The 12723-nt window shown below is 39.2% G+C and overlaps 1 protein-coding gene across 1 annotated transcript; it reads left to right on the top strand.

The window, feature by feature from the left end:
* Positions 1–2410: 2410 nt before the first annotated feature.
* Positions 2411–6522, top strand: LOC121185092 (N-acetyllactosaminide alpha-1,3-galactosyltransferase-like). The gene is made up of 4 exons (XM_041043119.1): positions 2411–2415; positions 3356–3451; positions 5420–5557; positions 5838–6522. Exons 1-4 carry the CDS (start codon positions 2411–2413, stop codon positions 6520–6522), a joined length of 924 nt encoding a protein of 307 aa, XP_040899053.1.
* The last annotated feature ends 6201 nt before the right edge of the window (positions 6523–12723 follow it).

The raw sequence follows: 12723 nt of genomic DNA on the forward strand, positions 1-12723 counted from the left end.
GTGCAGTGAGAAGTTGCCCCTGCTGCCTCCATCGTTTTCAATGTAAACACGTTTAGTGGTATCTATGTTCCTGCTCAGATAATAAACTAATCAACGAAGACAATCATTAATCACATCATACTGCCAACCATTTCCTCAATTTAAGCTATTTAGGACATCAGTAGCTGCGACTTTCTCTTAAGGAGTTGCTGATAAGGAAATACTTTCATCTGGTCTCGGTGCTGCCTTCTGATGTCCTATGGTGGGCTTTCCCAAAACTAAACTCAGACAATGTAGATTAATTTTCCTCAGTTTTCCAGATTAAAATTCTCATGCAACAGTTTTTACATTCCATATTTATTTCTTTATATTATCAAGGTCTGTATAGCTGACACTAAAAGCTGGGAACCAGTTATTTCAGAGCCCATCAGATGCATTAAAATGCAGTGTATGCTATCTGAATTAAAGGCCATCATGTGTCAGGTTATAACTTTAACTCCTTTATAATTTATACCTCCAATTGCTTCATAGTCCAGAGTTCTGTGGCTGACCCAGTCATGAGCTTAATTAATAACTACTATTGCTCATAATTAAGTTATACAGGAACTGTGTCACTATCAAATGCATTTAATCTGTATCTGTTATGCCAGCCATAAATTGGAGCCGCAGCTTGTTCATTTAATATTTTATAAAAATGTAAAATGTTCAGTGTGAAATTGTTAAATCGAGCCACCTCCAGGCTTGTCAGGCCAATCTGAAAGCCATCATTAGAAATTAATCTTTGGTATGGTAATGGTAATGATCAGTGCAACACAGGAAGAAAGTTCACTTTCACAGACTAATGTCTGCATTTACTAAGGTAAATGGTAGAGGTGAGTCCAAGATGGCAGCTGGGCCAGTGGTTAATGATGGATGATACCTAAACTATTGAACTTCATACAGATGTGTTTTGCAACATCACTGATCCCAATGCTGACATGATAGTGCACATTGTTCTGTTATTGTTTTACAAATATAAAATTTAAATCAGAGTAACCCTTTCAAATTATTATAATGCTGTTTTTTTTTATTAAAAGCAGAACTTCACTCATCTTACACATAAAGTTTTACAGGTATTTCGTCATGATGTAGCATTGGACAAATTGAAATTTGACCTGATGATGGCACAAAATGGAAAGTGATGAGATCAAAGTTATAACAGTTCACAGAGGCTTGAAGTAGGATACATTTAGCACCAGAAAAAGGTACACGCCTTACTGCACCTGCAAGTGAGTCATGTCATGTCGTAATCTGCCACTTATCTGGGTCCAGGCCCAGGTTGCGGGGGCGACTGCCACCCAGTCCACAATGCACCAAAATCCTATGGCACCTCCCACAGGTGGTGAGCCCACAGGAGGTGGTGCTGTCCGGAGTGGAACTCAAACCCACAACCCTAAGAAATTGAGTCTTATGCACTACCAACTGAGCTAACCGGGAGGCCCTGCAAGTGAGTTTCTAGTCATAAGTCGCTCCTAAAACTGAAATCATCTGATGAAATCAGTGGTTAAGAATATCTACTCTGGAAGGAAAAAAAAAGAAAACAAATGCCCATTCACATTGGACCTGCACAGAAGAGTCACGCCCCTGTTTTCTGCTAAATGATCATTTCAGTGCAGCACTGTAAGGGAGATCTCTGAAGAAGTGGAAATCCAGCAGCATTAATCCTGTTCATGATCTGCAAATTTATACCTGTGAAAACAATCTGCATGCAGGTAAGTGATCAATATTGTCTTCCAGGAAAATTGTGGCTCCCTTTGACAATTTAAAATAAGTTGTAATTATTCTATAACCTTTAATACTTTGCTTGTAGAAAAGATAACACTACTGTAATTTTAACTACATTTTTAATTTACTTCATAAATGTTAAGTAGATGTTATTCTCTGTAGCAATTCTGTTTCATTAAAAAGAAAAGTTCAAAAAAGAATTTATTGGTCATTTGTGGTAATCACTAAATATATTTCTTAATAAAGCGTTGTACTCTACTGAATGTTATGACTTGAAGTATAACAAATAAGCTGCTATCTCTTCTCTACCAGTGTAAAAGTATTACAGCCCAACCATGGTGGAAATTTTGAGCTGAGAGTGTTTTGATGTCTTTGATATCTTTATATTGCCTTCCCTGCTTTGTAGATATGTTAGGTTAATTTTTGGATCCTTAGTCAGTTCCTTAGAAAATCTCACTGGTTGCTGAGCATTAACAAATGAATGAAGTTCTGAGTTTTTACAAATAGAAGGGTGTCCAATAATTTGTACATGCCACACTTAATTAAAAACTAAATATACACTGAATGTCATTTTCTTGAAGGTGCCGTTTTATTAACTTGTGAGCAGAGACCTTCACCTCTTTCGAGTTTGTTTGCCTGAAAGTTGAGGGGGCAGGTTTTCACAGCTATGAGGTAACATGTCTCTCACCTTTCAGTGTTATCTCTATAATATTTTCTGTGGCCACGTTAATGAAAAGAAGAGCTAATCCCAGCCAAACACCAACCAAAAATGTTCCCTGTGATAAGAGGTACAAGGTCTAAGGATTGTGCCGGGATATTGTTTATGGGCATGGTGAGTTTTAAAATGCACTGAATCTTTTGGTATAATACCACTTCCCCATACAACTTGACCAAATCTCTACATGTCTGGTAAAACAAGTAAAAAAACGGGGCACTGCACTGGTGCCCCCTGCAGGCATGTTCAAATGCAACATTTTCCTGCCTTTCAGTAAAAAGAAAGTCCTCTTGTGAGAGCACAAAGATACACTATATGTAATTTATAATTATATATTATATGGGTTAAGCTGAGGGATTTTATTTTTTGTTTGTCTGCTCTTGCATTATTCCTCGCAATATCCATTAATGTGCAATAACCCATACTTCCTTGAACTGTGCACCTTACCACCCCCCCTTGTATTTTTTTCCTTTTTTATAACTCTCTTTTCATATTTTTATATAGTTTTCTTTTTATATATTTTTGAACTTGCACTAAACTTATTTCATCTAATTTTATTTTATTCTACTCTATGTTGTATTTTTACATGCGTTTGCACTGAAGAAGGAGTTGCTTTTCATCTCGTTGTACATGTGTATAATGACAATAAAAGGCATCCCGGCATTCCATTCCATTCCAGTGGGCCCATTCACAAGGGAAGGGCAGCTGGGATCTTCTGCTGTCTCCTTTTGTTTGGTTTCAGCTTGATCTTCTTATATTTAAGGTGAATACCAACAGCTTAATTATTGCTCTTCATGAGTTTTAGAAGCACATAGGAGCCAGTGTGATTTATTTGCAAGAATCACTTAAAAATTATTTTACTCTTGTCTCACAATGATGGTCATTTTTCAATATTAGACATCAGACCAGCCTCAAACCTACAAACAACCTACCAGTGACCAGAGAAGTACAGCTGAGACAGAGCATCACTTTAGACGACAAGCTTAAATTTGGGTAAGTGATCTAACCCTTTAGCTTTGGCTGCGTAGGTTCAGAAGTTAAGTCAATTTATTCAACAGGCCTATTTAAAAACAGCATACTCCAGCATAATTGCCATATTCAGAATAAAAATGTTGTAATTATGATTTTAATCTTGCATAAACACACTGTATTTACCAAAGAAACATTATCTTATTACCGGTACTACTTCTATCACTTTTAATTCTAAGTCAAACTTACTTTTTTTAACTTACTAATTTAACCAACTTATAATTGTGCCATTGCTGTGATTTGATCCATTTGCCTCTAGCATAATGTGAATGCCAGTTAAGCGTAACGTAATCATGCTATTTTCAACACCTTGTTGTTCTTGGATTGTTAGTCAGCTCTTCAAAATTCCAATGGCCTTACAATACACTTTGTTATAAGAGAATTCTTCCACTAAATGTACCTGGTACGCTTTACAGGGTTCAATCTGACACAGTGGTTGATTCAACTTGCTCTTGATGGCTTAAACTGGGACCTGACTACTAATTTTGTGCCACAACATGTAAATGTACTGGTATGACAATAAAAGATTCTTGATTCGTTCTGATCCACTTACACTGTTGTCCTTTAATCCCATCTGGTTGTAGTTGCGTATAATATGCACGCAAATGTTGCACACTAAAGTCCCTTTTAAGAAATGAAGTGTTTCTGTCCACTGAAATGCCAAAAACTTAATTTGAAACAGCAGAAGGATGTGTTGAGCTTATATGAACTACATAATGCAGAAACTGCAACATGGAAAAAACAAAAGGAATTAGAAATTAAGTCCTGAGCAGTCATGGTAAACAAAGGTCCCAGTCAATACCTGAAGAAATACTGTACAGATTCTGAATTTTCTGATGCAATTTTTTTTCTGATGAAAGAAACAAGGATCCATTAAATCTGACAAACGCAGATGTGGCATTTTCGCTATCCGACACATCTCAGTTACAAGTAACTGAAAATGGAGTATCTATGTAGAACTCACTGCATGTGGAGAGAATTTAAGTAGTGTGCCACGAACAGCAAGTTCTAAGACAACTGTAATCTGGTGTTGTTCCCAGGCCAAATTATCAAAGTACTTATAGACAGGCAGGAATAAAAAGCACCTGGTCATCCAACTTTAAAGCCAACAAGCCAGCTGCTATTAACAAACATTACAGTGGCAGCATTGACAGGGTTATAGTCAGGCCATAAAATAATATAGTTGATGATTAATAAGAATGAGAAAATATTAAAGAAAAACAATAAAGTATAGGTTCATGTACTGAGCAACTTATTTGTCAACGAAGGCTTTGCTCTTTTAGACCGCTGAATCCAAACAGCAGCGTTGGGGCAGGACAAAACAGCATAGCCAACAGGACCAGCAATATTAGTGAAATCCAAAATACACAGGTAGATGTGTTGTCCCGAGACTTTTCAGTCATTTACTTGGCCGTTTCCTTTACTTGGCCCAAGGGCTGCACAGGACTCCTGAAATAGTAATAATGTGCATGGTATCTTGTGCAAAGTCACTCTATACACTTTGTGTCCCCATCTCCAAGACCAAAATGACCAATCGCATTTCACATTTGAGTCAGTAGGTGGTATAACATGACAAAAATATACTGTTGTGCAGTACTGTTAAGAACTGATTAAGTTTTATGCATTACTACATCAATGCTGAGTCTTTATGCATACAGTTTTAATATCATTATCAACAGGTGTTTGATTTTTGCTATAATGCAGAGCAGCTCTCATTGTAAAAATGGCTTGTTTACAATATGGTAATTTCACACTTTTCAAATATAGATAATAATATATTTTTTTTACTAAAAAATGATGTCAAATCAAATATGAGTAGTAAACTAAAAACATTCAGAAAATAAAAAAATATTACAGCAGTATGATGGACACAAGAGAACACACCATTTTGTGGCGGTTTAACATTATCTGTGTTTTCATCTTTCATTCAAGGGCCAGACAGGATGTTCAAACATTCACATCTTGGGAAGCTCCTATCATGTGGGAGGGGGTTTTTGACCCTCTTCTCTACGACCAAAAGCATCTCCAGCTCCAGTCGTCAGTGGCCCTCACTGTGTTTGCTGTGGGCAGGTTTGTTTCTCAGGACTGATGTTTATGGACCATACATCATCCCTAATTTTTCCCGAGAACATCCAACTGGGTACAGGCATTGTTTTCTACCATTGTTGGTGAACACCTCCACTTCTGTGAGGAGTGTGTAAACATATAACACTTGACCACAGATCTGCAGCATTATGGGAAGTGGGGACAACTGAACTTCAGTTGAGACTCAAAGAAGTGTCACTAGTGTTGAAAAAGACTAAAAGCTCTGAACTAATAGAACTGTTTATCCTCTCTGTCTCTTACTAAGGTATCTGGATGCATACCTCAAGACTTTTCTTACCTCTGCAGAAAAGCACTTTATGTTGGGATTACCAGTGGCATATTATGTGTTTACGGATCTACCAGAGAAGGTACCACACATCGAGCTTGCTCCTCAGCGGAGCCTTAAGGTTATCCAGGTGAAAAAGTACTCCAGGTGGCAGGACATCTCTATGATGCGCATGAAGATGATATCAGAAGTCATAGAATCGGAGATTCGTCACCATTTCAAATATGTCTTCTGCTTTGATGTGGATCAAGAGTTTCAAGGGAGATTTGGCTCAGAGGCTCTGGGGGCTTCTGTGGCTTTGCTCCATGCCCACTTTTACAAACTTCCAAAGGATAGGTTCACCTATGACAGAAACCCCAAATCCAAAGCCTTCATGGAAACTGGAGATTTCTACTACCATGCCGCTGTCTTTGGAGGATTGTGGGAAAATGTCAAGAAGCTGGCAGATGCCTGCTATCTGGGCATCATGGAGGACAAATTAAATGATGTGGAGGCTCTGTGGCATGATGAAAGTCATCTGAACAAGTACTTTTGGCTGCACAAACCAAGCAAGATTCTCTCTCCTGAGTATTGCTGGGACAAAAGAATTGCTGACAAGAGTGCCATAGTCATCACCCGTCTGGTATGGGCACCAAAACATTATGACACACTTCGTACCCCATAGAGCAAGTACAATCAAATCAAATCAGGCTTTATTGTCACTTTGCTGTACATACAACTGCAGTGCAGACAAAATGAGAGGTTTCCTGGGGTCAGGAGAGTCAAGGTAAAAGCAAAAGAAATAAAAAATCGTAATGATAAATACTAAATAAATACTAAAGAAAAAAAAGCAAAAAACAAACAAACTAATAAAAATGGAATGTCGTGTTGGAATGTATGTTTTCAATTTGGTAAATATTTTTTGGTTCTCAAGAGGTTATTTGTCTCTAAGGATTTGCATCCTTTCTGTCAGCACTAAAGAGTGAAATTGCCTTTATCCATATTTATTACAGGGCTGCACAAAAGTGTAGCTTTGCACGTACACTTAATGTTTTTGTGCCTTAGAAGCCAAAACCCATACAATCCTGTTGTGCTGTCTCTGCAGTACATAGATGATACAGAAATGAATACTGCATGTCAAGAACCAGTTTTCCGAGCTCACCCCTGGGTGGCCCAACCCACCGCTCAGCATGAACCAAACAGCAGCCACCTGTGTCATTCAGCTGACCTCGGATCAGCTTGGACCTGTCTGACTGAAGGCAGTGATGCATTATTCATAGACTGCCACCATCTGGCACATCATCACACCCTGCCACCTTAGCACTCACCCTGTCAAAGACATACAAGCAAGAAAAGGGCAGGATATCATCAGAACAGTCACTGCATCAGTGCCTATAGTTTAAACCCAAATTAAGGGATATTTCAGGTTAAATGGTCTGTTAATAGAATTATTTTTAAAAAGATTCCTTATTTGCCTTTTATTTGAGGGGGAGGTTTAAGGCAAAATGTGAGCTTGTGAGGGGATTTTATACAACACATCCCAGTCAAGGAAAGTGTATGTACTTTAAGAGATTCAACCACTGGAGTCCAGTCTTAAAAGCTGAAGAAAGTAAAAGGCTATCTAATCTTTGAACACACAATACAGCACAGCCTCCCAGTTTTAAGAGCAAAGAGTGAATGCTAATAAAGAAATAATCCAGTTAAGTGCAGTTTAGCCATGTACCACTTGAGGGAGCTAGTGTCAAGTCTACCTTTGATAAACGCCATCAAACCTTTAGCCCATGTATATCTGCAAATGTGAGCTTATATGTGTGTGTTTAGTAATGTAATATTACAGGTTCCTCCACCAAATACAGATTTAAGAGATTATATTCCACAATGCCTGACATCAGAGACTGCACAACCACATAAATAACTCCCTTCAGTATCATATACCACAGGCTGGCATCAAATAGTCTGACTGTTATAAATAAAGGATTTGTGTTTCTTCTATGGGTCTCACTTATTCAGCCTCATAACTGATACTGTGCAGCTTTATGGTTCTACATCTCCTCTGTTCTCCTTTCTTGCTATTACTTTTTGGCTCAGGTGTCTGTCAAGTCATCTTTGCCTTCAAGGATTATTTGGAGGACAAATATTCTCACTGGTTGAGTTTCACTACATTTCTACCTACTGTCCATCACTGAGTCCTGAAAAAACACCAGTGCAGTAAGATGACTTCTTTTTTTTTATTAACAAACTTAATTCCAAACTTTTGGTAATCAAAAAGTATTTTTTCTTGAGTGATGATGCTGACAGTCATTTCTACAAACAGGGTTGATTTTTATTGGAAACATGAAATAATCTTATTGCATTGGCAGATTTTTGCACATTTAAAGAAAATTAGAATTTGTAAGGATCAATAATGAACAGAAAAAAAGCTTGATAAGATGCACTGTATAGACTGCACCAGATACTAGATGGAAAATACAATCTGCCCAAATTCACCACTCACTTACCACTTGTAAAAACACCACATGGTGGTGCTCAAAGCACATAAAGAACATAATAATAATAAGGGCAAGGAGCACAAAGTATTTTCCAAACAAAGGAAAATGCAATTACAGTAAAATCATTGAACACCAGCAGAAAAGCATAAGACCAGGACAGAGATTTGGTACAGAGCATTATTTTACAGACAATATCCAAGCTAAGTATACTCCACGTGGTTTTGTTTCTTTTGGTTTCTAGTGATAGACAACTCCAACAAGTTCAGCTAACTGAGTCAATAACAGCTGCTTATCCACATCAATGTACCAGCTGGCCTCAAAAACATTTCTAAAAGGCTTAGTGTCTGATGACTAATTGAGCTTGTGATTATGTGGACACAAGAAAAAATAACACTGTTCATGACTGCAGAGTGATATGTGCCAACCATAAGAGGATCATCTTTGTATTTACCTGGACGTTCACCAACTAGCTAAACCATACAACAGCAACACTGCTTTACTGTGCCACCAACAGCACCTTCTCTCCAACTCCTCTTCACTGAGCTGTAATCCATCATTATTGAAAACTAACTCTGGCAGCAGTGCAGCTCTGTCCATGCACACTCTTTCAAATAAAGCTCAGGACACGCTACACAGCTGTAGAAATTCTAAGATGTCTACTGTGCTCACATTAAACAGATTTTTTCACAGTAATTTCCACAGGGAAATGAAACTCTAAATCGTGCATTACACGCACACACACACACACACAAAACAGAAAGGGTTCGGGCATTGCGGCTCTCAATATCTGCAGTATTAATTACAGAAACAAATGTGAAACATGACTTTGATTCACTCGACTCGTGTCAAATTAGGGCTCGAGTTGTTAGATGCTTTCGAGTGGTATGTCAACACTTCCACTTAGGCATTTTTTCCTAGACGCCAACAAGGTATACGTGCATGTATCAAATACAGGCCTCTACGTATCTACAATACACACTCACCCAGCATTTTATTTAGAAACACCTGCTTATTAATTCAATAATCCAATCATTTGACAGCAGCAGTACAATGCATAAAATCATGCAGACACAGGTAAACGTTTCAGTAAATGTTCACATCACAAAAAAAAAAAAAAAACGTGCTTTCCGGGAAACCTTGGGGGCTACAGCATTTGGAGGACCTTGTTGGGTTCCGCTCCTGTCAGCCATGAATAGAAATCTGAGGCTGCAGTGGGCACAGGCTCACCAAGACTGGACAGCTGAAGACTGGAAAAACATGGCTTGGTCTGGTGAATCTGGATTTCTGCTAAACATGCAGATGGCTGGGTCAGAATCTGGTGTCAAAAGTATGAATCCATGGATCCAACCTGCCTTGTGTCAACAGTCCAGGCTGGTGGTGGTGGTGTAATGGTGTGGGGAATGTTTTCTTGGCACACATTGGGCTCCTTAGTGGCAATCAATCATGGTTTGAAAGCCACAGTATTGTTTCTGACCATGTGTATCCTCATATGCAAAGACAGGCCCTACCCTGTATTAGTATAGTGTTCCTAATAAAGTGCTCAGTGAGTGTATTCTTGGCATTAAAAAGGGCTACAGTATTCTACTTACTTTGTAAAGCTAATTACCCTTTGTACAGCAAAGTTTAACAACAGGAAATTAATGACCAAAAAAAAAAAAAAAATCTCACAAGCACAGGCCACAAACGATAACAAATCACACAGTCAACCGGTGACTGAACAAACGAGAAATGCAAAACACCAAATTAATTCAAAGCCTCAGCACAATCTGTCCCTGGTTGTTGTGTATACATTATTTGATGCTCAAGTATCTTCCCACTAGGTGAAATGCTCCATGGCAGGCAGGTAATGTCCCACTGTCCTTGTTTTTGTGCTGCTAACTTTTGTTTGGTTGTGGACATTGCTAGCTCACTGCTAACTCAAACATTAGCAACAAGGGGAAACTAGCTAACTCTCCGGACGGTTTCATTTCAATTATGTTGCTAACTTCCAAATAATTAGTGTGTTGTGAGTGAGGGCAGAGTGGCATCAAAACTTTATTTTCCAGAATCATGTCCACTCCAAATTCAGTATGGCAGTAAACGCACCTCTTTTAACTACAATCAGGGTTCGATCCAGTAAAAGTACATGTAATTGGCCAATCCCTACACTGATTACAGTGATTGGCCAGTCACTGCCCGTACGACGTATGCACGCGGGAAAATCGAAATGCTTAGCGTGACTCGGAAAGATGTCCGCGGGAGAGTCCTACAAGACTGAGGGGAGAAAGGGGGGCTGTTTCCCGAAGTGGAGGGAACAATATGCTTGGCTGAACCACGGCGACGGGATGATGTATGATGTATTGTCAGGTTTGTCGAGAGTTTCCAGCAAAGGCTGACCGCGGTGGATCATTTTTCAAAGGCACCGACAACTATCGGAAGCATACACTGGACGCCCATGACGAACGCCAGCATCGTCTGAACTGTGTGTTAGCTAAGCCTGTGGCGGACAACCCCTCCTCAGCAGGCCCGATGAAACACCTGGGCGAGACGCGGAGACGGAGAACGAAAACAGCAGATCGAGAAACTGATCGATGCCGCGTATCACTTAATCAAGTGAGCAGCTCTTTGTGGCATTAGGATAAACCGTCGCGCTTCTCAAGAAGAACGGGATGGATGCGGGCTCCCGGTACATCTCCGATGTGGCGTGTCGAAGGTGAGTTTTCAATCAGACCCATTGTAAATTCTATTATATTGTATGTGTGTGTGTGTGTGTGTGTGGACAGGTGGTTGGTAGGAGCAGAAAGAAGGAGTTTGGAGTAAAAACAAAGACAGAGGTATGCACACAGACAGACTGACCGACATTTGGTGGCGCTATTTCTCTCGCTTTAAGATTCTGACCGGAAACGAACTGGGACGATGAAATAATAAGATGTGTGTTGTGTGACCAAGGGGCCAATATATCTGCATCTGTACTAAAATCATAATGGTGGCTATTTTGAATACAAAATAAGATAAACTCAGACTAGTAAAATTCCTATGCTCCTCTAAATTGCTTCTGGAAACGCACAAAAATGTTAAAGGCTATTGTAAGTTTATTTAATTTGGGTAAATTTTGTCTGAATGTGTGTATTTGTGTTTATACGCCTACTGATAATAATACAGCAGGCAATTTACAGTGTAAATACAATACTTGTTGGTTCCTGCTGGAACAGTGGAACAAAACAAGAGTACGGGGACTAATAATTTAGCATTTTAGAGGAATGGAGAAATAAACTCCACTCAAGTATCTATGCAAATACTGGGTACCTGTGGGGTACAGTAGGCCTAATGGGAAACAAAACAGTCTGGGAAAAATTGATAATGTGTGAAACTTGCAGATTTATTAAATGCAGCAGGTAAAGTGGAAGAAAACAGTATTATAGGAGGCAATGGAATAACAACCACACCTCCACCGTAGTTTTTATTAGATGGACAACAGATTTTCTGTTCAGCCTTTGCAGTGGGTTTGCATTTAACGTGGTTCAGTCCTGTATACAGTAAGTATGCTGCTGTACTCCATTAATGATTGACAAGTACCCCATTAATCCAGGATTTGTACCCTTTTCCCAACCCTGTCATTTTGGCAACATAACCCATATTTTCCCATGCGTTTCAGTAACCCCTCCATCTGAGTTTTGATTTTTCCAAATCCCACACAGTTTTCGTAGCATTTCACAATTGTAAAATACGTCATAGCAAAATTACTTCATGGGCTCTGAAGAATATTAGTGTTGTTTCCAGCATTTTACTGGATTTCATGTGTAGAAGTTTGACTTTGAGAATTTCCTGTCCATCCAAGGCTTGGAAGTGCTTGGAACTGTCGGCCGCCTAGCATAGTCTATGCAGAAAATAAATGGGACTTTAACCTCCAGAAGCCTGAGCAGCCAAAATAGCTCTTCCCACTTGGTTACTCTTTTGTATTTTGGCAGATGGAAAAGCTGTAGACAAGTGCAGTCATCAGGCTAACATGGAAACATTTAAATTTTAAATACTGTGAAAAAAAAAAAAACAAGCTTATCCCAACGTGTGCTGCTAACAGTACATGACAAGCAGACTCAGTAATCGCAGCTAAATACAGTGACTTCAGCTGCTGGTATGAGAATTATAGCAGGAGAGGTAGGGCGGGTCCTTAAGAATCCATGGATCACAGAGCTGACAGCATTTTCTTGTAAATTCTTCCAGCAGCAACAGCACAATAAATCCTCAGCTTAATTCCTTTGTGATGGCTGTGTGTGTGTGTGTTTGTGCATGGCGTTTGCGTGTCAGAAAGAGAGAGAGAGACATAGTTCAAACAGGGAAATTGTAGACATTCAACTGTTCCACAGGTGGCTTTTATAAGCATCCTGCCACCTTAAGACATATTTGTACACAGGCTCAGA

The sequence above is a fragment of the Toxotes jaculatrix genome, chromosome 1 (genome assembly GCF_017976425.1).
Source record: "Toxotes jaculatrix isolate fToxJac2 chromosome 1, fToxJac2.pri, whole genome shotgun sequence".
NCBI lineage: Eukaryota > Metazoa > Chordata > Actinopteri > Toxotidae > Toxotes > Toxotes jaculatrix.